Genomic DNA, 24,866 nt, shown 5'->3' on the forward strand with positions numbered 1-24,866 from the left:
TCTCCTGGCTAGGCCACCTAATTGTCAGGTGTACATGTAGTATGGCAGCAAGAGCACTCTAAATTTTGATGGATTGCAAAGAGAACAGCTAAAGTAGGAAAATATAACAGTATCGGGAAATAGCTATTGTAGTACTGAAGAAAACTAAGATTTATTTTGCAGGTTAGCAGTCTCTATTCTGATAAGGGATCCTCTTCATAAGACATTGTTCTCAGAAGGGTGTCTTGCTTTGTGGCCTGGTTTAAATTTGTTTAGCCAATGTGTTACAGTAAGAAGCCATTCACCTCATTGCTTGACCATTCACAACTGGATGTAGTAGGAGGAAATCTTTGATGAGAATAAAGCTGGGAATAGGCCCCAGTGTTTCTATAAGCTTCTATATATCCAAAAACAAGTGTTTAATCATTGATGGGTCTGTTGCTCCATCCAAAGAGGCCCTTCTGAGTCAACAGAACAGACAGTCAATCTGAAATAAACAGGACCTTTGCCATTGGCTGCTGTCTGCTTGTGGACTAAGTAGCTGCTGTGTGTCCGAGGGCTTTGGGGTGGACTGGGTTGTGGTGGCCTCATGAGAAGGACACGTAGTAGGACTGAGAACCTTGTAACATGTACAGTAGGCGACTGTATTTTCTTCACTATTTTAAGAAATTGTATTGCTTTCTAGTGGTATTTTTGGTATGGTTACCACTTATCGGTAAGGGTACAATTTCAGTTGATTTATTGTGGTGGACATGTTGTAGTGTGGTCACAATCAATAAACACTAACAGAATAAATGGTGCTACATTTTCTTACGTGTGTCACAGCACAGCACAGACAAGGGTTCAGCGGCTCGCTTCATATATGGCCCTCAAAAAACGCAAATGACATTTACTTTTTAGCCGTGTACGATAGCCTTTCCCCTCTTACTCAGTGATCACTATTGTCTTTTCACCTTTTTAGCTCACATTTGGTTATTGATTGTGAATAGAAAAGCTGACTGTTTACAGTTTTGAACCACCTCCAACTTGTAAAGGGAGAGGAGGAGATAAGTTGATCAAACACTGGGCTGCAACTGGGCAGCAAAGAGCTGCTCGTCTTCTCTAACAAGCTCTCAAAGACTGTCACAAAAATTATATAAACCAATAGCAAGGTCCATAACCTTGAACCCTTCCCAGGCCTGTCTGTGAGAACAACTCATTAACATACAATGGCAGATGCGAAGAATATACAGTAGCAAGCTGGTCTTTAAGGACCAAATTGTAATTACACAATAATTTACCTCCTCTGGAAATCACTACAACTGGCCTTACAGTAAACATATAAAGGTAATAGGCCCTCTTAAAAAGTACATGCTTTCATTCATTATTTTCAATGGATTATATTCACCCTGAGTTACCTCTTGAGCATGATGGTTCCACTTATGGTAACCAATTTTAAATCAGGAATTACGATAAACATAGTATTTGCCTGCACAAATGACTGTAAATTAGTGTCCCATGAATTTGCTAGCTTTCTGGTGGATCTAAGTGTTTAGGAACAGAACAGATAAGGTGAAGGATGTTTACTGAGAGATGATGGGAAGCAGAGCGGTCTGTGTAGTTGTTACAATGATTCGGAAAGCTAATTGGAGTAAACACACAGCTTAGTGTTGATTGTAGAACAGCCATTTTGTCTCAAACTAGTGGCAGATAAAGACAGTCAAACGGTATTAATATTGTTTTTATCCACGTGTTCAATTACTCATGGCTAATGATGTTTACCTTCCATCCATACATGGAATTTACTGTAAGGCCATGTGGTTTTATGGGCAGTTTGAGGTCTATAAAAAGTTTGAGTGTATATAATCAGTTCACACAAGCCTGACTGCAGCCCCCCCCCCTGCTTACAAGAGGACAAATTGGGGGTTTCAAACTGTAAGATTTATTTTGAGCAAGAGCAATTGACATATTGCACTTGATGGTGGATTTACCTCAAAGAACTTTGAAATGAACAATCAATGGTGGAATAAAGAACAACTCGGTTCACATTACTCAGCAATCCATAGTTAAGACTTGTTCAGTGTGTTTATTTTTTTAAACAAAGTTCTCAATACAGAATAGACAATATTCAAGTTAAACGCTGGACAATCTGAAAATAGTCAAGTGCATTTATCAAACAATGGAATGACAAATAATTATATACTATACAAAAAAACTGAAAAATCACTGTCCCATAAGTCCTATAAATAGCAGTAATAATTTGACATTATATACATAATTTAAAAAAAGTTGTCAATCAACCCCTTATTCAGACAATATAAAAAGGAGTAAATGAACATGAATATCAAATAGATCAATAGTAGATGATTACATGATGATATGTGACTTCAACCCACTTGGAGAATATGTGCACAGTTTTACATTCCACAGTATATTTGTCCTACTGAGAGCTTACAGCTCCATAAATACACACAGCAATGCTGAAACTAGTGTATTAAAGGGAAACAGTGGGACCAGGGCCTGGTAAGGCAGGGACAGCAGGCTGAGAGCTGTGGTAGAGTATTGTCACTAAACAGTAGCAAATTGTTACAAGCAACAACAAAAAAGGCCTATACTTTTAAAACTGTGGTCTACTTCAATAATGCAAACCAGTCACATTCATGATATGCACGTCCCCTTAGTTGCGTAGCTGACACAAAACAAAACTATTCACATTCAATTAAAGGTAAGCCATACTCCAGTATGTTTCATCTGCCCATACTGTGCAAAGAACATTGGTCAGCAGTTGTAGATAATAGCTAGTTTGACGTTATTGTCGGCTACGTCATCACGCTAGCGTACTTTATTATTAGCAACGTTAGCTAGCTCATCTAGCTAGCTAAAATCTCATTGGTTGGATAATTGTTCCGACTTCAGAACTTGAACACAATCGTGTTGTATTTACAACTTCACAAATGGGAAATGAGACTCCAAGGAGCATTTGAAGGCAGCATTATACCAACGTTGCATACATTTACATTGCTGAATAAATATACAGTACCAGTCAAAGTTAGGACACACCTACACCTTCAAGGGTTTTCCTTTATTTGTATTATTTTCTACATTGTAAATAAATCCCTGACAGTGTCACCAGCAAGGCACCCCCACACCACCACACCTCCTCCATGCTTCACGGTGGGAACCACATATGAGGAGATCATCCGTTCACCTACTCTGCGTCTCACAAAGCATTTATTAGGGCTGCAATCTGAGGTGCAGTTAACTCTAATGAACTTATCCTCTGCAGCAGAGGTAACTCTGGGTCTTCCTTTCCTGTGGCGATCCTCATGAGAGCCATTTTCATCATAACGCTTGATGGTTTTTGCGATTGCAGATAAAGAAACTTTCAAAGTTAACGAAAATTCCAGATTGACTGACCATCATTTCTTAAAATAGTGATGGACTGTCGTTTTCTTTGCTTATTTGAGCTGTTCTTACCATAATATGGACTTGGTCTTTTACCAAATAGGGCTATCTTCTGTATACCACCTCTACCTTGTCACAACACAACTGATTGGCTCAAAAACATGAAGAAGATAAGAAATGTACTTTTAACAAGGCACACCTGGTCATTTAAATGCATTCCAGGTGACTACCTCATGAAGCTGGTTGATAGAATACCAAGATTGTGGAAAGCTGTCATCAAGGCAAAGGGTGACTAGTTTGAAGAATCTCAAATAAAGAATCTAAATGTTTTGGTTACTACATGATTCAATATGTGTTATTTCATAGTTTTGATGTCTTCACTATTATTCTACAAAGTAGAAAATTGTAAAAATGAAGAAAATCCCTTGAATGAGTAGGTGTGTCCAAACTTGACTGGTACTGTACAGTATATATATTTATTTTTATATTATACAAATTGTAATGTCCCTTCATCTGTGAGTTCCTACCAGAAAAATGTGTCTAATTTCTTTCTCAATTGACACCACTTACTCAGCCTCAGACGCAACACCTGGTTAGTGAAATGTGACTTCATCAGGGACCACACGATAATGTAAAGATGTCTCAGTACGAGGTAAAACCATCAAATGGACAAAATGACCAAACAACAACAAAAAGCAAGTTTGTGGTAATTGACCAATTGCTGCTGAAACTTATTTTGTAACTTCTCAGAAGAATGACCACTGATAGTTCTGCCGCTCTGTGTGAATTTGACCCTTCTTCCTTTACTGGATGTTGACGTGAAGGCAAAGTCCTCTCAAATGACCCCCTTTCCAAGAGTCAATTATTTTTGAACAGCGCCCTAAGTATGTCACTATACCCTTCATTCACTTGATGTCGACGTGAAGGGGAAGTCCTGCAGTGCTTCTCAAGTGACACCCTATTCCCTGTAGTAGTAGTGCACTATATATCGAATAGGGAGGGGGTCATTAGAGATAATTTTGTGTCTCGGTTTTCTACCCTTTTCCAGAAGTGGGCATTTGCACACGCCACATGGATATTAAAGCATAGGATTGGTGAAAGGCTTGGCTGGAGGGAGTTTCCACCATTGTTGAAGCCATGTGAGAAAGTGTGCAAGTGCACGCTTCAGGATAAAGGTGAAGAACAAGGACAGCCAATGTCCCTGATACTTAGGGCACATCACTGATACTGCTCCTGGTAGTTCCCATTACCATGGTGGGAGTTCCCATCATCCTCATCCTGCTGCATGGTGACTCCTCTCTTCTTCTTCCAGCTCGATGGGTTCTCTGTGGTTCCATAGCTCTTCTTGGGTGCCATGGCAATCTCACTGTTGAGCTCCGTCTCTTCGGCCAGCTCATCTTCGTCGATGATGCCAGTCTTATCGTCGCTGGTGCTCTCCGGGTCGGCCCAGTCCTGCTTGTCGCCCGAGGCAAAGATAGCATAGAAGATGACCCCCGTGTAGTGCACCATGGAGGCAATCACAAACACGTGTTGCCACTCCAGACGGGTCTACAGAGGGAGAAAGACTTGAGTCAGTGACCAAACTGTCACACTTGTCTGATATAACGTTTGATTTCATTGACAATGTTATAAAACCAGTATCTCATTGTGTCATTCACCAGTCGTGTCAGTCGTGTCCTATACGGTATTCATATTAGGAAGTCCCTCGGGGGGAGTTTTGTCTGACATCTAAGGGACTTCCTAATATTGATGCCGTAGTCTTATCCTGGCTCATTTTGCTAATCTCATTGACAGCTGTTAGAATTTGTCTGTAATGTTGAATGCTACAATACCTTGTGTTTAGTCAGTGCTCCAACGATAAGGGGGCACACCATTCCAGACAGTGTACCAACGCCATTGGAGATGCCCATTAGGATACTGGCATAGCGAGGGGCAATGTCCAAGTGGTTTACGTTGAACCCTGGGGATACAGTAACAAGTACAGTCCATCAGAGTAAATTGTTTATGCCACTATCAAATTATCTTTGGGTAATTAAAAAGAACTACATGAAATCCCATCATGTATTATTTATTATTAGATATTGAATACCATACACTACTCATGCTGTCTCTTAGAAATGTTTTTGGGATCATCGATTTGGATGAATAAATAACCATTTAGCCAAACAGTAATGTATATGACTACATTTTATTAATGTATTATTATATACACTACCATTCAAAAGTTTGGGGTCACTTATAAATGTCCTTGTTTTTGAAAGAAAAGCAAAACATTTTGTCCATTAAAATAACATCAAATTGATCAGAAATACAGTGTAGACATTGTTAATGTTGTAAATGACTATTGTAGCTGGAAAAAACTGACTTTTTATGGAATATCTACAGAGGCTCATCATCAGCAACTATCACTCCTGTTTTCCAATGGCACGTTGTGTTAGCTAATCCAAGTTTATAATTTTAAAAGGCTAATTGATCATTAGAAAACCATTTTGCAATTATTTTAGCACAGCTGTAAACTGTTGTCCTGGTTAAATAAGCAATAAAACTGGCCTTCTTTAGACTAATTGAGTGTCTGGAGCATCAGATAGCTTCCAACACTCTACTCAGCAAACTGGATGCAGTCTATCACAGTGTCATCCGTTTTGTTACCAAATCACCTTATACCACTCACCACTGCGACCTGTATTCTCTAGTCGGCTGGCCCTCGCTACATATTTGTCGCCAGACCCACTGGCTCCAGGTCATCTATAAGTCTATGCTAGGTAAAGTGCCGCCTTATCTCAATTCACTGGTCACGATAACAACACCCACCCGTAGCACACGTTCCAGCAGGTATATCTCACGGATCATCCCCAAAGCCAACACCTAATTTGGCCGCCTTTCCTTCCAGTTCTCTGCTGCCAGTGACTGGAACGAATTGCAAAAATCGCTGAAGTTGGAGACTTTTATTTCCTTCACCAACTTTAAACATCAACTATCTGAGCAGCTAACCGATCACTGCAGCTGTACATAGTCCATCTGTAAATAGCCACCCAATCTACCTACCTCATCCCCATACTGTTTTTATTTCATTTACTTTTCTGCTCTTTTGCACACCAGTATCTCTACTTGCACATCATCATCTGCTAATTTATCAGTCCAGTGTTAATCTTCTAAATTGTAATTAATCGCTCCTATGGCCTATTTATTGCCTACCTCCTCATGCCTTTTGCACACACTGTATATAGACTTTCCTTTTTCTACTGTGTCAATGACTTTGTGTTATTGGCTTGTTTATTGTTTACTCCATGTGTAACTCTGTGTTGTTGTCTGTGTCACACTGCTTTGCTTTATCTTGGCCAGGTCGCAGCTGCAAATGAGAACTTGTTCTCAACTAGCCTACCTGGTTAAATAAAGGTGAAATATATATATATTTTTTTAAATCAGCATTTGTGTGTTCGATTATATGATCAAAATGGCCAGAAACAAAGAAGGCTATTCCATGGGAGAAATTGCCAAGAAACTGAAGATCTCGTACAATGCTGTGTATTACTCCCTTCACATAACAGCACAAACTGTCTCTAACCAGAATAGAAAGAGGAGTGGGAGGCCCCAGAGCACCACTGTGCAAGAGGACAAGTACATTAGAGTGTCTAGTTTGAGAAACAGATGCCTCACAAGTCCTCAACTGGTCCTCAATAGTACCCTCAAAACACCAGTCTCAACGTCAACAGGAAGAGGCGACTCTGGGATGCTGGCCTTCTAGGCAGAGTTGCAAAGAAAAAGCCATATCTCAGATTGGACAATAAAAAAAAAAGATTAAGATGGTCAAAAGAACACAGACAATGGAAAGAGGAAGATTGGGAAAAGTGTAATGGACAGACACATCTAAGTTTGAGGTGTTCAGATCACGAGGAAGAACATTTGTGAGACGGAGAAAGAATAAAAAGATGCTGGAGGAGTACTTGACACCATCTGTCAAGCATGGGGGAGGCAATGTGAAGGTCTGGGGGTGCTTTGGGTTGGTAAAGTGGGAAATTTGTACAGGGTAAAAGGGATCTTGAAGAAGGAAGGCTATCACTCCATTTTGCAACGCCATGCCATACCCTGTGGACTCTGCTTAATTGGAGCCAATTTCCTCCTACAACAGGACAATGACCCAAAGCACAGCTCCAAATTATGCTGGTATTCTGGTATTCTCTCTATAATGGAGTGGCCAGCACAGTCACCTGATCTCAACCCTATTGAGCTGTTGTGGGAGCAGCTTGACCGTATGGTACGTAAGAAGTGCCCATCAACATACCGGCGCCGATAGAGATGGCCGCCTCGCTTCGCGTTCCTAGGAAACTATGCAGTTTTTTTTTACGTGTTATTTCTTACATTAGTATCCCAGGTCATCTTAGATTTCATTACATACAGTCGAGAAGAACTACTGAATATAAGAGCAGCGTCAACTCACCATCAGTACGACCAAGAATATGACTTTCGCGAAGCGGATCCTGTGTTCTGCCTTTCACCCAGGACAACGGAATGGATCCCAGCCGGCCAAAAAAACAACTTCGTAAAAGAGGGAAACGTAGCGGTCTTCTGGTCAGACGGGCTCATCGTGCACCACTCCCCAGTATACTTCTCGCCAATGTCCAGTCTCTTGACAACAAGGTTGATGAAATCCGAGCAAGGGTAGCATTCCAGAGGGACATCAGAGACTGTAACGTTCTTTGCTTCACGGAAACATGGCTCACTGGAGAGACGCTATCGGAGTCGGTGCAGCCAGCTGGTTTCTCCATGCATTGCGCCGACAGAAACAAACATCTTTCTGGTAAGAAGAGGGGCGGGGGTGTATGCCTTATGGCTAACGAGACGTGGTGTGGTCACAAAAGCATACAGGAACTCAAGTCCTTCTGTTCACCTGATTTAGAATTCTCACAATCAAATGTAGACCGCATTATCTACCAAGGGAATTCTCTTCGATTATAATCACAGCCGTATATATTCCCCCCCAAGCAGACACATTGATGCCTCTGAACTGACTTTATTTGACTCTTTGCAAACTGGAATCCATACATCCTGAGGCTGCATTCATTGTAGCTGGGGATTTTAACAAGGCTAATCTGAAAACAAGACTCCCTAAATTGTATCAGCATATCGATTGCGCAACCAGGGCTGGCAAAACCTTGGATCACTGCTATTCTTCCGCGACTCATATAAGGCCCTGCCCCGTACTCCTTTTGGAAAAGCTGACCACGACTCCATTTTGTTGATCCCTGCCTACAGACAGAAACTAAAACAAGAAGCTCCCACGCTGAGGTCTGTCCAACGCTGGTCCGACCAATCTGATTCCACACTCCAAGACTGCTTCCATCACGTGGACTGGGATATGTTTCGTATTGCGTCAGACAACAACATTGACGAATACGCTGATTCGGTGTGTGAGTTCATTAGAACTTGCGTTGAAGATGTCGTTCCCATAGCAACGATTAAAACATTCCCAAACCAGAAACCGTGGATTGATGGCAGCATTCGCGTGAAACTGAAAGCGCGAACCACTGCTTTTAATCAGGGCAAGGCGACCAGAAATATGACCGAATACAAACAGTGTAGCTATTCCCTCCGCAAGGCAATCAAACAAGCTAAGTGTCAGTATAGAGACAAAGTAGAATCTCAATTCAACGGCTCAGACACAAGAGGTATGTGGCAGGGTCTACAGTCAATCACGGATTACAAAATGAAAACCAGCCCCGCCACGGACCAGGATGTCTTGCTCCCAGGCAGACTAAATAACTTTTTTGCCCGCTTTGAGGACAATACAGTGCCACTGACACGGCCTGCAACCAAAACATGCGGCCTCTCCTTCACTGCAGCCGAGGTGAGTAAAACATTTAAACGTGTTAACCCTCGCAAGGCTGCAGGCCCAGACGGCATCCCCAGCCGCGCCCTCAGAGCATGCGCAGACCAGCTGGCTGGTGTGTTTACGGATATATTCAATCAATCCCTATCCCAGTCTGCTGTTCCCACATGCTTCAAGAGGGCCACCATTGTTCCTGTTCCCAAGAAAGCTAAGGTAACTGAGCTAAACGACTACCGCCTCGTAGCACTCACTTCCGTCATCATGAAGTGCTTTGAGAGACTAGTCAAGGACCATATCACCTCCACCCTACCTGACACCCTAGACCCACTCCAATTTGCTTTCCGCCCAAATAGGTCCACAGACGATGCAATCTCAACCACACTGCACACTGCCCTAACCCATCTGGACAAGAGGAATACCTATGTGAGAATGCTGTTCATCGACTACAGCTCGGCATTTAACACCATAGTACCCTCCAAGCTCGTCATTAAGCTCGAGACCCTGGGTCTCGACCCCGCCCTGTGTAACTGGGTACTGGACTTCCTGACGGGCCGCCCCCAGGTGGTGAGGGTAGGCAACAACATCTCCACCCCGCTGATCCTCAACACTGGGGCCCCACAAGGGTGCGTTCTGAGCCCTCTCCTGTACTCCCTGTTCACCCACGACTGCGTGGCCACGCACGCCTCCAACTCAATCATCAAGTTTGCGGACGACACAACAGTGGTAGGCTTGATTACCAACAACGATGAGACGGCCTACAGGGAGGAGGTGAGGGCCCTCGGAGTGTGGTGTCAGGAAAATAACCTCACACTCAACGTCAACAAAACTAAGGAGATGATTGTGGACTTCAGGAAACAGCAGAGGGAACACCCCCCTATCCACATCGATGGAACAGTAGTGGAGAGGGTAGCAAGTTTTAAGTTCCTCGGCATACACATCACAGACAAACTGAATTGGTCCACCCACACAGACAGCATCGTGAAGAAGGCGCAGCAGCGCCTCTTCAACCTCAGGAGGCTGAAGAAATTCGGCTTGTCACCAAAAGCACTCACAAACTTCTACAGATGCACAATCGAGAGCATCCTGGCGGGCTGTATCACCGCCTGGTACGGCAACTGCTCCGCCCACAACCGTAAGGCTCTCCAGAGGGTAGTGAGGTCTGCACAACGCATCACCGGGGGCAAACTACCTGCCCTCCAGGACACCTACACCATCCGATGTTACAGGAAGGCCATAAAGATCATCAAGGACAACAACCACCCGAGTAACTGCCTGTTCACCCCACTATCATCCAGAAGGCGAGGTCAGTACAGGTGCATCAAAGCTGGGACCGAGAGACTGATAAACAGCTTCTATCTCAAGGCCATCAGACTGTTAAACAGCCACCACTAACATTGAGTGGCTGCTGCCAACACACTGACTCAACTCCAGCCACTTTAATAATGGGAATTGATGGGAAATTATGTAAAATATATCACTAGCCACTTTAAACAATGCTACCTAATATAATGTTTACATACCCTACATTATTCATCTCATATGTATACGTATATACTGTACTCTATATCATCTACTGCATCTTTATGTAATACATGTATCACTAGCCACTTTAACTATGCCACTTTGTTTACATACTCATCTCATATGTATATACTGTACTCGATACCATCTACTGCATCTTGAGATTTGATTTCAAGCCAATCCAACTTGGAGGAAGTGCTTCAGGAAGCATGGGGTGAAATATTTTCAGATTACCTCAACAAATTGACAACTAGAACGCCAAAGGTCTGCAAGGCTGTAATTGCTGCAAATGGAGGATTCTTTGACGAAAGCAAAGTTTGAAGGACACAATTATTATTAAATTGAAAATCATTATTTGTAACATTGTCAATGTCTTGACTATATTTCCTATTTATTTTGCAACTCATTTCATGTATGTTTTCATGGAAAACAAGGACATTTCTAAGTGACCCCAAACTTTTGAACGCTAGTGTAGATTATTATTACTATCCCTGCATTGTTCAGAAAGAGCTCTCAAGGTAATCATTTCACTGTACTGTTTTACACCTGTTGTATTCTGTGCACGTGGGGAATAAACTTTGAAACATGAACTGAGGTTTATCAAACATAGTTCAGCAGCAGTAAGAGAGTGATACACCTCCAGACTCAACATTTATTCTTGGATTCTCAACTGTACAACAGAGGCACACAAATAATTATGTCTGTAACCTCACTTGACTAAATAAGGTTTTTAAACATTATAAATACATCTAAAGTGATGCTGAACTGAAGCTTTTATACCTGAGATGGCAAAGCCACTGAAGCCCACAGCCAACACCAGGAAGGAGATGGCAACACCACGTGTGTGACTGAAACCCACCACCAGCAGCAGAGTGGCTTCCATACCAAAACCTGCAGGGGTCACAGGGCACACAAAGATCGAAGGCTACCTTACCAAATCCTGATTTGTATGCAATGCTTTACTAGCTTCATCAACCCTGATACAGTATAATACCCAGGAAACAGTGAACATTCCTACAACATTAGGTAACGTTCCAAGGGAGTCTTAATTTGTTTTCAGTTAACGTTACAAATTAACCTACAAATGTTTTCAAAATGTCCTGGAATTGAATATTAGTAGAAGGACATGAACATTAGTAGAAGGACATGCCATAATGGTTATAAGAAAGTATAGAGTCAAATATACAAATATACATGTGCGTCCTTTCAGTTGCCGGAGAGGAAGAGATTTCACCATGCCAATAGTGACTTTGAAACAGCTACAGAGTTTAATGGGTGTGATAGGAGAAAACTGAGGATGGATCAACAACATTGCAGTTACTCCACAATACTAACCTATTTGACAGAGTGAAAAGAAGGAAACCTGTACAGAATAAAAAAATATAAAAACATGCATTCTGTTTGCAATAAGGCACTAAAGAGATACTGAAAAACAAATTGGAGTTAAGTACAGGCAAAATCATAGAGGACAACCTGGTTCAGTCAGCTTTCCACCAGACACTGTACCTTTCAGTAGGACAATAACCTAAAACACAAGCCAAAATCTACCCTGGAGTTGCTTACCAAGAATACAGTAAATGTTCCTGAGTGGCCGAGTTGCAGTTTTGACTTAAATCTACTTGAAAATCTATGGCAAGTCCTGAAAATGTTGTCTAGCAATGATAGACGACCAATTTGACAGAGCTTGAAGAATTTTGAAAATAATAATGGACAAATGTTGCACAATCAAGGTGTGTAATAGCTCTTAAAAGACCAATCCAGAAAGACTCATAGCTGTAATCACTGCCAAAGGTGCTTCTACAAAGTAATGACTCAGGGGTGTGAATACTTATGTAAATGAGATGTTTCTGTATTTCCTCTGCAATAAATTTGAAACAATTTCTAAAAACATGTTTTTACTTTGTTATTATGGGGTATAGTGCATAGATGTAATTTAATCAATTCTGAATTCACAACAAAATGTGGAATAAGTCAAGAGGAATGAATACTTTCTGAAGGCACTGTAGGTACAATGTAAGGGAAATTAATTCCTTCTGTCCTGGGTACTATACCTCCGCAGTTCATGATTTTCCGGACATTTGTAGTTGACATGATTTTACGACTGCGTAGGAAGTCAGCCAACTGGCCACCGATTGGCACTACGATGGTCATCACCATGTGAGGAACAGCAGACAGGAGCCCCACCTTTGAGGAGGAACAAGACAACACCCAGAAATGATGGTAAGAGCATGATGCTAGATGATGAGTTGATTATTTTAATCTGCTAGGGCAAAAAACAAAATGTGAACCCCTTGGAGTTCACAGGACAGAGTTTGGGAAAAGTTGCTCTAGACCAGTGTTTCCCAAACCTGTCCTCGAGTAGCCCCCAGAGTACCCTCCTATTTAATGTATTCCAGAACTAGCCCAGCTGATTTAACTAATGAGGAGCTTGATGATTAGGTGACCTTTTGAATCAGCTGTGCTAGTTCTGGACCACATCAAATGCGTGGACAGGCTAGAGGTTTGGGAAACAGTGCTCTAGATTGTACTGTAGATACATGTGTTATGCAGTTCATTTTGACATTTACTTTTCAGTATTATGTCAAACATTTCTCTAACATACTGTACTTTCTCTGATGAAAGAATCTCAAAGTTGAAAATAAATGATGATCCACTTGATTCTTATGATAATAAGAGTGTTGTTCCATTTACTATGGATAACAAATTGCAAAGAGATGTGTTAGATCTACACCACACAGAGAAGACCCACCTTGCCGATAGAGAAGCCGAACACCTCCTCGAAATAGGCCGGCTGGCTGATCAGGAGCAGATAGAAGGTCCAGCTACGGCAGAAGTTAGCCACGATGATGGCATAGACAGGCATGGAGGTGAAGAAACGGAGCCATGGAGTCTTGAATTTCTGTGGTGGGCCGGAAATAGGGGATCTGATCTCACTGACAATCTCAGGGCTCAATTTCAGGGGTCAACCTGGGTTATGTATTGGGTTATGTTTCATTTTCAAGCGTGCCATCGATTTGAGGGGTCAACAGCACTCAAATAGGAAGCCTACTGTTGTTAACCTGGCTTAAGTTTCTTGTCAATCTTGATTATATCTTACACGTGTGTCACAAAAGTTCTATAAGTACTCACAAGAGCATGATATTTGAAATAACATAAATCTTTATTATACAACGATAATGTATCTGACAGCAGCCAGAGTGAGTAGCAGCATACCTCAGTGGCGCTCAATATTTTGACCCCCTCGCCAATGGTGGTCTCTATGTAGATCCTCTCCTCATTGCTTATAGTGGGGTGGGCGGCTGGGCTCCCATAAGCAAGCAGGAGCCAGAAGATGTACCATATGATCCCAAATACACCTGAATGTACAGAAATAAACAACACAGGTCATCAGCAATGCTCTTATTGTTATATAACAAAATAGTCTGTTTTTACTAGACTTCCAGATTACGGTTCATATTGTAACTATGAAGCACTTAGGGACAGATTCCTGGTCACGGATTAAGCATAGTCCTGCACTAAAAAACAAGCTCCATCGGGAATCTGCATTGAAAATGTTTTTTAGTCAAGGACTAGGCTTAATCTGTGTCCGAGAAACCGCCCCTAAGGGCTTTGTTATAGATCATAGAGATGGAAAGACGGCACACCTCATTCATTGGATCATCTCTCCCGCTTACTAGGAATGAATTCCATGATCCCTCCTGAACCCATAGGAAGTCTCCCCCAGTTGTCTACTTTAAAATTATGAAAGCCTTCAATGATGCTGCCCATGCTAAACAGGCTTTGTAGCAAGTGCACCCTCTATCCATCTCAATGTACATGTAAGTGATATGGCAGCCTAGTAATAACTGGGCATTGACCAATTCTAGACCAAAAACTAAAAAAGATGCTTCATTAGAACCCTTGACTTTTTCCACACTTTGTTACATTACAGCCTTATTCTAAAATTGATTAAATAATTTGACATTTTAAATTTTCTCAGCAATCTACACACAATACCACATAATGACAAAACAAAAACAGGTTTAGAGATTTTTGCAAATGTATAAAAAATAAAAAAGGAAATATTTAGTGTTATGATCCTTTGCTATGATACTCGAAATTGAGGTCAGGTGTATCCTGTTTCCATTGATCATCCTTGAGATGTTTCTACAACTGAATTGGAGTCCACCTGTGGTAAATTCAATAGATTGGAAATGATTTGTAAAGGCACACACCTGTCTATAGAAGGTCCCACAGTTGACAGTGCATTTTAGAGCAAAAACCAAGCCATGAGGTCGAGGGAATTGTCCGTAGAGCTTCAAGACAGAATTGTGTAGAGGCACAGTTCTGGGGAAGGGTACCAAAAACAATCTGCAGCATTGAAGGTCCCCAAGAACACAGTGACCTCCATCATTCTTAAATGGAAGAAATGTGGAACCACCAAGACTCTTCCTAGAGCTTTCCGCCCGGCCAAACTGAACAATCGGGGGAGGAAGGCCTTGATCAGGGAGGTGACCAAGAACCCGACGGTCACTCTTACACAGCTCTAGAGTTCCTCTGTGGAGATGGAAGAACCTTCCAGAAGGACAAACATCCCTGCAGTACTCCACCAAATCAGGCCTTTATGGTTGAGTGGCCAGACGGAAGCCACTCCTCAGTAAAAGGCGCATGACAGCCCGCTGGAGTTTGCCAAAAGTCACCTAAAGACTCTCGGACCATGAGAAACAAGATTCTCTGGTCTGATGAAACCAAGATTGAACTCTTTGGCCTGAATGCCAAGCGTCACATCTGGAGGAAACCTGGCACCATCCCTACGGTGAAGCAAGATGGTGGCAGCATCATGCTGTGGAGATGTTTTTCAGCGGCAGGGACTGGGAGACTAGCCAGGAACGATGCAAAGATGAATGAAGCAAAGTACAGAGAACCTTGATGAAAACCTGCTCTAGAGTACTCAGGACCTTAGACTGCGGCGAAGGTTCACCTTCCAACAGGACAACGACCTTTAACACACAGCCAAGACAACGGAGGAGAGGCTTCGGGACAAGTCTCTGAATGTCCTTGAGTGGCCCAGCCAGAGCCCTAACTTAAACCCGATCGAACATCTCTGGAGAGAACTGAAAATAGCTGTGCAGAAACACTCCCCATCCAACCTGATAGAGCTTGAGAGGATCTGCAGAGAAGAATGGGAGAAACTCCGCAAATACAGATGTGCCAAATTTGTAGCGTTATACCAAAGAAGACTCGAGGCTGTAATCACTGCAAGTTGCCTCAAAAAAGTGCTGAGTAAAGGATCTGAATACTTATGGAAATGTGATATTTCAGTTTTTAGCGGGGGAATAAATTAGCAAAAATGTCTAAAAACCTGTTTTTGCTTTGTCATTATGGTGTGTTGTGTGTAGATGAGGATTTTAAAAAGCTTATTTTAGAATAAGGCTGTAATGTAACAAAATGTGGAAAAGTCAAAGGGTCTGAATACTTTCCGAAGGCACTGTAATTAGGTAGGAATCCCAGACAGGAAAACTTTAATTTCAGTTAATTAATCATGTGATTAGATCACAAGAGAGCTAAGGAAATGATACTGAAACGCAGCAGGCACAAAGTGTCTTATGAGATTGTGTGAATATCTTAATCAAACAATAATTAAAATGAATTTGATAAAACAGTCGAAGCAAAGAAATTAGAGAACAATCTAAGACTGGTGTAGTACTAATGACATAATGACCGTGGTGCTTTGCATGTCACACTGGTGACAACTAGTGTACTGCGTGGAATGTTGCTCAAATTGGAATCACCCACCTACTGTACTTTATCATAGTTGGGCCAGGTCTTGTGAAAGCTGTTCTGAAGTCATATAAGTAATTAAGTTGAGAATGAATATACATTTAGAAACTCATGACACTTTTCCCCCCTATCGCTAGTTAGATCATAGACATCTCCCTGTTTTACAAAGATCACTATCTTTGGTCATTTCCGCCATCTAGAGTATCTGAACATCATTGCATGCATTTCAATGATTTTCCCAACCAAATCTCAATATGCAAACCATACCTATATAATGCACATGGGTTCAATTTAGCAATTTAATATTGATTTAAAAAAAATCTTACCATAGATATAGAAGACTGAGGGCCATCCAACGAACTGAACCAGTACTCCTGCTAAAGGCATGGCAATCACAGCACCTGCATATGAACCTGGAGATAAAGAAAATGGAAAACATGAACATGCCAATGTCGTAGTTCTCTTTGGTCAGCATCTAAATGAAACCCCAATAAAATGACTAAGTAGTGATGCCCTGGTATCAAAACTAGCTTTGACTGAAAAAAGCTTTGACTATTACATGATCATTACTCCGCAGCACCTCAGCAACTCTTCTTCATCACTAGAAAAGGACTACTAGAAAAAAGTATGACTTGGCACAAAAACATGAATAATCTCAGTTAGTGTAAATGTCATGCAACAGCAACCCTATTGGATTCATCAAATTTGGACTTATTGGCACCATCCTTGGGAGAGGATGTTTTAATGTATATTTTATTATCTGATGGCCTTATAAACACTCTCCATTTGAATAGGCCAGGGAGCAAGCTCCTTCAGAGTGAGCAGGTGAAGTGTGTGAGGGCAATCTTTCATTCAGAAGTGATGTCAAAAGGGTTTGGAAGCACCGGTTGTCATGGCTCCAGTTTATTATGAAAGATGGCTGTTTTAATGCATTTTCAGGGGAAAACAACAGCAGACTTCTGCAAAACGAAACCACCTCTGTAACACATGATTTTAAGGGGTCCTTATTACAGTGTAATTACATATGTAAGTATTGTAATTAATTGTAATAATTCCTAGTTACACTGTGCTAACAACATGTACCTGCAGTCTGTAATTACAGAGATGTAAACTAAGGCTTGTTACCATGCTTATTACAAATGTTCAGGTTTCCGATAACATCTGAACACACCATTTTTCACCTGAACAAACCACATTATAAATATTAGCCAATTTAAAACCAACCACCTCATTGACAACATAAGCTATAAAGGGCTCTGGAGTATGATGCCCAGGCCCAGGTCCTGCTTTCTTTTGAAATGCATGGAAGCTTATGAGCACTATGCCAAAAACAGGGTTTTATATAAATAAATAAATAAATAAATTGTTTAAATTGTTAAATCGTTTAACAGTGAATTTGACATGTAAAGCAATGGTAGCTAAGGAGGGTGGGGCTTGACAAAGGATGAATTACTTTATCGAGCATCAATCAAACATTTTTACCACATTAATAAGCAGTTACGGCAAAAATGTAGGGATAGTCATTCAGTGCTTGCCAAATTGTAACCTATTAAGCTTGGTTAAATAATGGTTTAGAAATGCAATTAAAATGGTCATAAGACAACCCCTTATTTCATCATGTAACCTGGCAAGGGTTTCACAGTTGAAGAACATTCTCACTTCGGATGCATTGGGGAACTTATTTATTTATCCCAGGAATTAAGGCATCTTCATTAAGGCACTACAGAGGGTAGTGCGTACGGCCCAGTACATCACTAGGGCCAAGCTTCCTATCATCCAGGACCTATACACTAGGCTTTGTTAGAGGAAAGCCCCAAAAATGGTCAAAGACTCACCCAAGTCATAGACTGTTTTCTCTGCTTCCGCACGGCAAACGGTACCGGAGCCTAGGACCAAAAGGCTCCTTAAAAGCTTCTACCCCCAAGCCATAAGACTGCTGAACAATTAACCAAATGGCCAACGGATTATTTACATTAACGCCCCCCTACTACTAGTGCTACTCACTGTTTTATGCATAGTCACTTCAGCCCTACCTACATGTTCAAATTACCTCGACTAACCTGTACCCCCACGCATTGACTCTGTACTGGTACCCCCTGTATATAGCCTCGTTATTGTTATTTTATTGAGTTTCTTTTCAGAATTTTTTACTTTAGTTTATTTGGTAAATATTTTTTTAACTCTTTCTTGATCTGTACTGTTGGTTAAGGGCTTGTAAGTAAGTAAGCATTTCACGGTAAGGTCTACACATGTAATATTCGGTGCATGTGACAAATAAAGTTTGATTTGTGATCACGTCAATATCTGCCCACTGCACTTGAAGTAACAACAACCTCTAACGTGCCCACAATTTGTGTTGACTCTGACTCATAGTGACAGTGGTACTGAGATTGAGAAGAAAATTGTGAGCAAAATACAGACATAAGAGATTGGTTGTATAGGAGAGGTTGTATAGGAGACAAAAGGTTATATAGGAGACAAACAAGTCCACATAGGAGATAGAAGGTCGGTTTTCCATGCAATTTGTTTTTCTTTTTGGATACAGAAATTGAGCTGGACAATTTAGCATAGGTAGTTAGCTAGCTAGCTAGCTAGCATTCTACCTATGCTAAATCATCCTGCAGAATACCAAAAACTAGCTAGCTAATGTTAGCTTGCTAACTTAATTAACATCCACAGACTTTCCATGCCTTGACAGCTAACTTTATCTAGCTAGCTACTTACAGATGGCAAATAGCTAGCTAGCTGTGTGTTACGGTTTTCTTCGGGTGAAAGAGAGTCGGACCAAAATGCAGCATGGTTAATACGATACATCTTTAATGAAGATGAAACACGATAATACAAAAACAAGAAACGGGACGTGAAAACCTATACTGCCTATCTGGTGACAATAAACACAGAGACAGGAACAATCACCCACGAAACACTCAAAGAATATGGCTGCCTAAATATGGTTCCCAATCAGAGACAACGATAATCACCTGCCTCTAATTGAGAACCAATTCAGACAACCATAGACTATGCTAGAAAACCCACCTAAGCCACAATTCCAAAACCTACGAAAAACCCCAACACATAAACACACCACAAAATAAACCCATGTCACACCCTGGCCTAACCAAATAAAGAAAGAAAACACAAAATACTAAGACCAGGGCGTGACACTGTGCTCGATCATGGTCTTATCTTCCCCGAACCTCGTTCTCAGGGTATCCATTACCAAGGTTATTAAATGAGACACACCCAGCATGTTAATGTTAGCTTGTGTCAACACACCTATGAATAGTTCCTTTTTAAAGTAAACACTAGCTAGCTTATTCGTTTTGGCAAACACCATAAGTATTATGCTAGCAGGATAACACAACAACTAGCTGGGTAGCTAGGCCTAGCTATAGGCTTAAACCCTAAAAAACTTCTAATAATGTTAGCAGAGCTATTGGAGGAAGTTTTCTGTACTGTCTCTAATGATAGTTAGCTAGTAGGCTAATTGTCTTAGCTATATTCCCATATACAGTAGCTACATTCTGTTTCTCTATGACACCTTTCCCATTGGGTCTCAGACTCCAGGATTGGAAAACACAGAAACAGAAGAAAAAACAGACTTTGTCGATTTCCATTGTTACTTGTAATGTTAAAAAGGAGAGAAAAAGACAATCCCATTCTCTCTGAATTAGCTAGCTTGCTAGGTTGCTCAACATACTATACGCTGCAGATTTCAGTCACCACCACAAAAAAAGATGTATGTTATTGAGTAGGCCTATATCTTTGTTTATTCTAGTTAATCAAATTATGAATCCAACAATAAAAAGCTGTAATATTTTGTAGTCTTTTTACATGTTACAATAAAGTTGACTAAATTAGAAGCTCATCTTTTGGTTGTTTTGACTTGGTAATGAGTAGTAAGTACATATATGGTATATGGTTGACCTATATCTGATCTGTTTTTGTCAACTCAACCAAATTAACGGAGATTATACACTTTTGGGGGGGAAACTGCTAGCAATAATATTGTGTTGACAGGTAAGTTATTAGAGCCTATTGAGCCTCCAACCTTTCTAATCTTGGACACCCAGCGCATCTGTCTATGAGAGATTGCCACGTTGTGACAGTTGTTACTAAATTGGATGCAGCTGAGAAGAAATGAAACACAATATTTGTGAATTTAGTGGAAACTTGCCCATTTGTAACAAGCAAGGCAACAAGCATTTGTTGTTACAGATCTATCATTACTGACTGCAAATGCCACCAGTTACATGTTGTTATTACAGTGTAACTATGAGTTATCACAATTAACTACAATACTTGTTACAGTGTAATTACACATGTAGTTACATTGTAATAAGGACCCCATAAAATGAAGCGTTACTACAACCTATCCCATCCCCATTTGACCACAATGCTAAACATCTCTGGACAGAGAACAATGAGACATATATTCAATGGCTCGATTAGGGTTGATTGTGGTTATGGGTATAACAGAAAGGCAGGCAGGTTATTTTTGAATATCCATTCGATTGAATAAATTAAATTCGATTTTTGCACGTTCACCTGAAGTTCATCATAATTTATTTAATCTGTAGCCTAACAAACTGCATGGTTACCCGAGTCGTAGTGGGAGGACCACACACCATATAGCATATTATTGATATCTTTGCAAGGGGGAAGATGGTGGAGGCCCATATTATCAATATTTGCGCATCACCATTTCACACATCATTTATTTTACAGAACAAAAAGATCTCACCATGTCGAACAAACAAATGATCTGTCGGTGTTTATAAAATTGTGCCTTAAAATCTTGTTTCCATTACAGCTCACGTGTTTGTTTGTTTATACGGTATGACTTCCCTCAAATAAAAACTGGATGGAAACGTGGTTAGTGTTAATTTCACTTACCACAGAATGAGGTGGTGGCCAGACGACTTCTCTCTAGGGGAGGAGCCCATTTGGCCCACATCCCATGGCATGCTGGGTAGGTAACACCCTGTATAGGAAGCATTACAGGGCATCCTTATTCTGAATGGTCAAATAATCAAACTGAGTAAAGAGATACAGATATATACAGTACCAGTCAAACGTTCTGAATGGTGTGTCCATCTTTTGACTGGTACTGTATACGTGTCCCTGTACTGTATATGAGCTTTGTCAAATGTATCAGTCATTATGATGACTAACGTTGCCACCTTCAATTTGGCTACATTTAGTAGATTTGGTTTAAATTTGGCAATGAAAGTGTTCAAATCCAGCAACACTGAAGACGACGCACCTCCACCAAGCCTTGTAGGATGCGGACTAACATGACACAGCCGTAGTGCCTCCTGGCTGCTGACGGGATGAACATATTCAGTATGGACGTGAGGAAAATGGCCGCCCCAAACACTCTGGGGAAACATTACATTATAGTGTAACTAGGTTATAGACAACAATGGTGAGCAAAAATTACTACAAAGGGTAGCATTTTCCAATGTTTGCATACAGGATCTTGTAGGATCTTAGTTTGAGCCAGCTTGCTACAGCAGGGAAATAATCATTCAGCAACAGGAAATTTACATTTTTGTAGGGGTTGATAACTTTTTCAAAAGGGAAAGTCAAGTCTGACAAAGTGGAAACTTCAGAAACCAAAGTACAAAGTACAAATTTTAGATTTCCTGCATTGCAGAAAAGTTATCCTGCATCAGGGTGATAAAATTAAGATCCTACATCTGTACCCTCCCCTATGCACTTATTTGGACAGTGAAGCTAAAACTTCAGCATTTTGTATTTGAGATCAAATGTTTTATAGGAGGCGACAGTTACAAAGGCAAAACGCAGTAACTATGCCAACAGTCAACACCAGCCATATGCAGGACCTGCAGAAGGAGCTACATGAGCTAATGCAGAAATTTCTCAGCCACCACCATCCACTCTACAGAGTCCCACAAAAACCCAGGACCAAGCCAACAGCTGAATCAGAACGCACCAACCAGCCAACCCAACCAACCAACTAATGCACCAACCCAGCTGAGCCCCTCCATCTCACAACCTGTAATTACTCCCATCATTCCTGCCATCCTCTACAGACCTGACGAGAAACCAGATAATATATTAATTATGGAAAGTTTATACTAGAATAAACTTTTCCCAAATAAAAAGGTGGCAAAATTATTGCGCCTCACAACAGATAGAGCTATGAGGCTCTTGACTGTGGCTCAGCTTGGCTCCCCCAGCCCTATCATCATTAACACAGGGACTAATGACCTGCCTGACCAACAGGAGAGGGTGGCCAAATCACTAAGGGGAGTGATTGAGAGGGCCTCCACCATCTCCCCCTTGCGAAGATTGTAATATCTACAGTAGACTGCTCCAGAGAAATGTCCACCCTGCCACCATCCAGAGGGTAAATGCCAGCATCTCTCGGGACTGTATGCTATGGCCCAACGTACACCTGGCCCACCATCCCACCCTCAGCTTGGTCTTTCTTTCTGACAATGTACACCTGTACAAAGAGACAGTCCCCACCTTCGCCAGGATGTTAAAGGATGTTGCTTTGGGTGGCCAGTTCAACTCACCCCACAGGAGCAGTAGACCAGCCACCAACTCCCTGAGACAAATCAGTTGCTCCTTTAGACCTGCATCCGTTGGCGCCTCACAGAGGCTGGAGAACAGCCAGCAACACTGCCCCCCCCACCCACCCTCCATCGCTTTTCTTGCTCAGGAACTGCATGCAGATACACTTAGCTATGCACAAGCCGTACGCAGTCAAAGAGGCCCCATGCAGAGTTTGGAAGATCACAGGCCACACTACCCTCCACACACCCCTCTTTAATTCCCCCTACAACCTCCCTCCCATGCTACCAGACCAGGCCCGCCTCAGCACAGCTCAATCAGACTCAACAAATAGCTGCAGATGACCCTATGCTTGTTAACTGTTATGGGAATAAGCTGAACATCCCCTCAGAATTTAAATATTGTAAGGGGCTTGGGCTAATGTACTGTACCTTAGTGTGTGATGTATGATAAAACAAATGTTTACACAATTGACATTTGTGTACAAGACTCGTGTCCTGACAACTCTCGGAAACATGGTTAAATGGTTTGTCTCTGATAAATACATTTAAGTAAATTATTATATTGTATTTAGATGTGACAGATTACAGAAAGGGGGAGGAGTGTCCATATATGTAAAATCTCATTTCATGGCATCCCAACCTTAAAATAGTTCTGTTGCTAGAATTTGATCTCCTGGTTGTACAATGGTTCTCCCTTTAAAAGTTGGGTTTGGTGGGCTATGAGAGAGGTGACATGCCTCGCAAACATCCATTAATACTGTACATTTAAAGTCCCTAAACTCGGCAAGAGTCTATTGTCCTGCTGATAGCCCATCATGGGTGGATGCCTTCTAGCCCATCAAGGACATGTTGTTTGCAGAGTCCACAAACAGGAGGTGGAGTTCCAGAGCTTACAGATGTGCGTGGCATGGATTGTGACTCCATCTCGTTCCTCGCCCTCTTCAACGCATCATTCTCCACCTGACTCTCCGCCAATGCCGCCTGACTCTCCGCCAATGACGAGTGACTCTCCGCCAATGCCGAGTGAGTCTCCGCCAATGACGCCTGACTCTCCACCAATGATGAGTGACTTTCCACCAATACCACCTGGCTCTGGACCAATGCATCAGCTGATTAATTTAACAATCACGGATAAAGCGATTTAATTAAGGGTTTCAGTTAGGAAAATATGGCGCTGTACAACGGGACCGGTCGGGAGTAGTGTAGGCCTAAGCTATTAAGGGACTGCAAGTGAAGAGCATAAAAATCCTAACATTTCCAAATAAAATCTGATTGATTTATCAAGACCATTCCCCATGCTCTGTGATTCAGTGATATTTATTCCTTATTGTCCTGCTGATAGTTGAAAAAACCATCAGAATTTTGAAATTGTATTTTTATCATTATTTTATTAATGAAAGCATAAATACTGTACAGTAACAAAAGCATAAATACTTTACAGTATATGCTTGATCTGACATTTTGCAGTTGCATGAGGTTTGTAGTTAGAAATGTAAAACTTAAGAGTATTGATTTTCTCACACCTACAGTAGCTGAGCTATTAGACCAGGCTTACTTGACAGTAAGAAGTAAATGCGTATCTATGGATGGTGTTAAATCAGACTTCCTGTATATTACAAAAGGTGTTCCACAGGGGTCGATTTTGGATCCTGTACTTTTTACTGTTTAGATTAGCCATGCTGGCTAAGTGTGCCTTGAATTCTAAATAAATCACAGACAGTGTCACCAGCAAAGCACCCCTACACCATAACACCTCCTCCTCCATGCTTCATGGTGGGAAATACACATGAGGAGATCATCCGTTCACCCACACCACATCTCACAAAGACACAGTGGTTGGATCCAAA

The 24,866-nt window shown here is 41.4% G+C and overlaps 1 protein-coding gene across 2 annotated transcripts in view; it reads right to left on the minus strand.

Moving 5' to 3' along the window:
• Positions 1 to 3,862: 3,862 nt before the first annotated feature.
• The window catches only part of LOC109888691 (vesicular glutamate transporter 3-like), a 37,499-nt gene continuing 16,495 nt past the window's right edge, over positions 3,863 to 24,866 (minus strand). The window contains exons 4-12 of one of the 2 annotated variants that reach the window (XM_020479859.2): positions 21,738 to 21,852; positions 21,368 to 21,455; positions 16,798 to 16,884; positions 13,925 to 14,067; positions 13,461 to 13,610; positions 12,763 to 12,895; positions 11,492 to 11,602; positions 5,196 to 5,323; positions 3,863 to 4,911 (exon numbers count right to left, since the gene is read on the minus strand). In XM_020479859.2, the coding sequence (XP_020335448.1) occupies positions 4,582 to 4,911; positions 5,196 to 5,323; positions 11,492 to 11,602; positions 12,763 to 12,895; positions 13,461 to 13,610; positions 13,925 to 14,067; positions 16,798 to 16,884; positions 21,368 to 21,455; positions 21,738 to 21,852 (1,285 nt within the window). In that variant the 3' untranslated portion in view covers positions 3,863 to 4,581. The remainder of the gene's footprint in view (positions 4,912 to 5,195; positions 5,324 to 11,491; positions 11,603 to 12,762; positions 12,896 to 13,460; positions 13,611 to 13,924; positions 14,068 to 16,797; positions 16,885 to 21,367; positions 21,456 to 21,737; positions 21,853 to 24,866) is intronic. The other variant, XM_031822066.1, reaches the window with a different exon arrangement.

The sequence above is a fragment of the Oncorhynchus kisutch genome, linkage group LG4, assembly GCF_002021735.2.
Source record: "Oncorhynchus kisutch isolate 150728-3 linkage group LG4, Okis_V2, whole genome shotgun sequence".
Taxonomy (NCBI): Eukaryota; Metazoa; Chordata; class Actinopteri; order Salmoniformes; family Salmonidae; genus Oncorhynchus; species Oncorhynchus kisutch.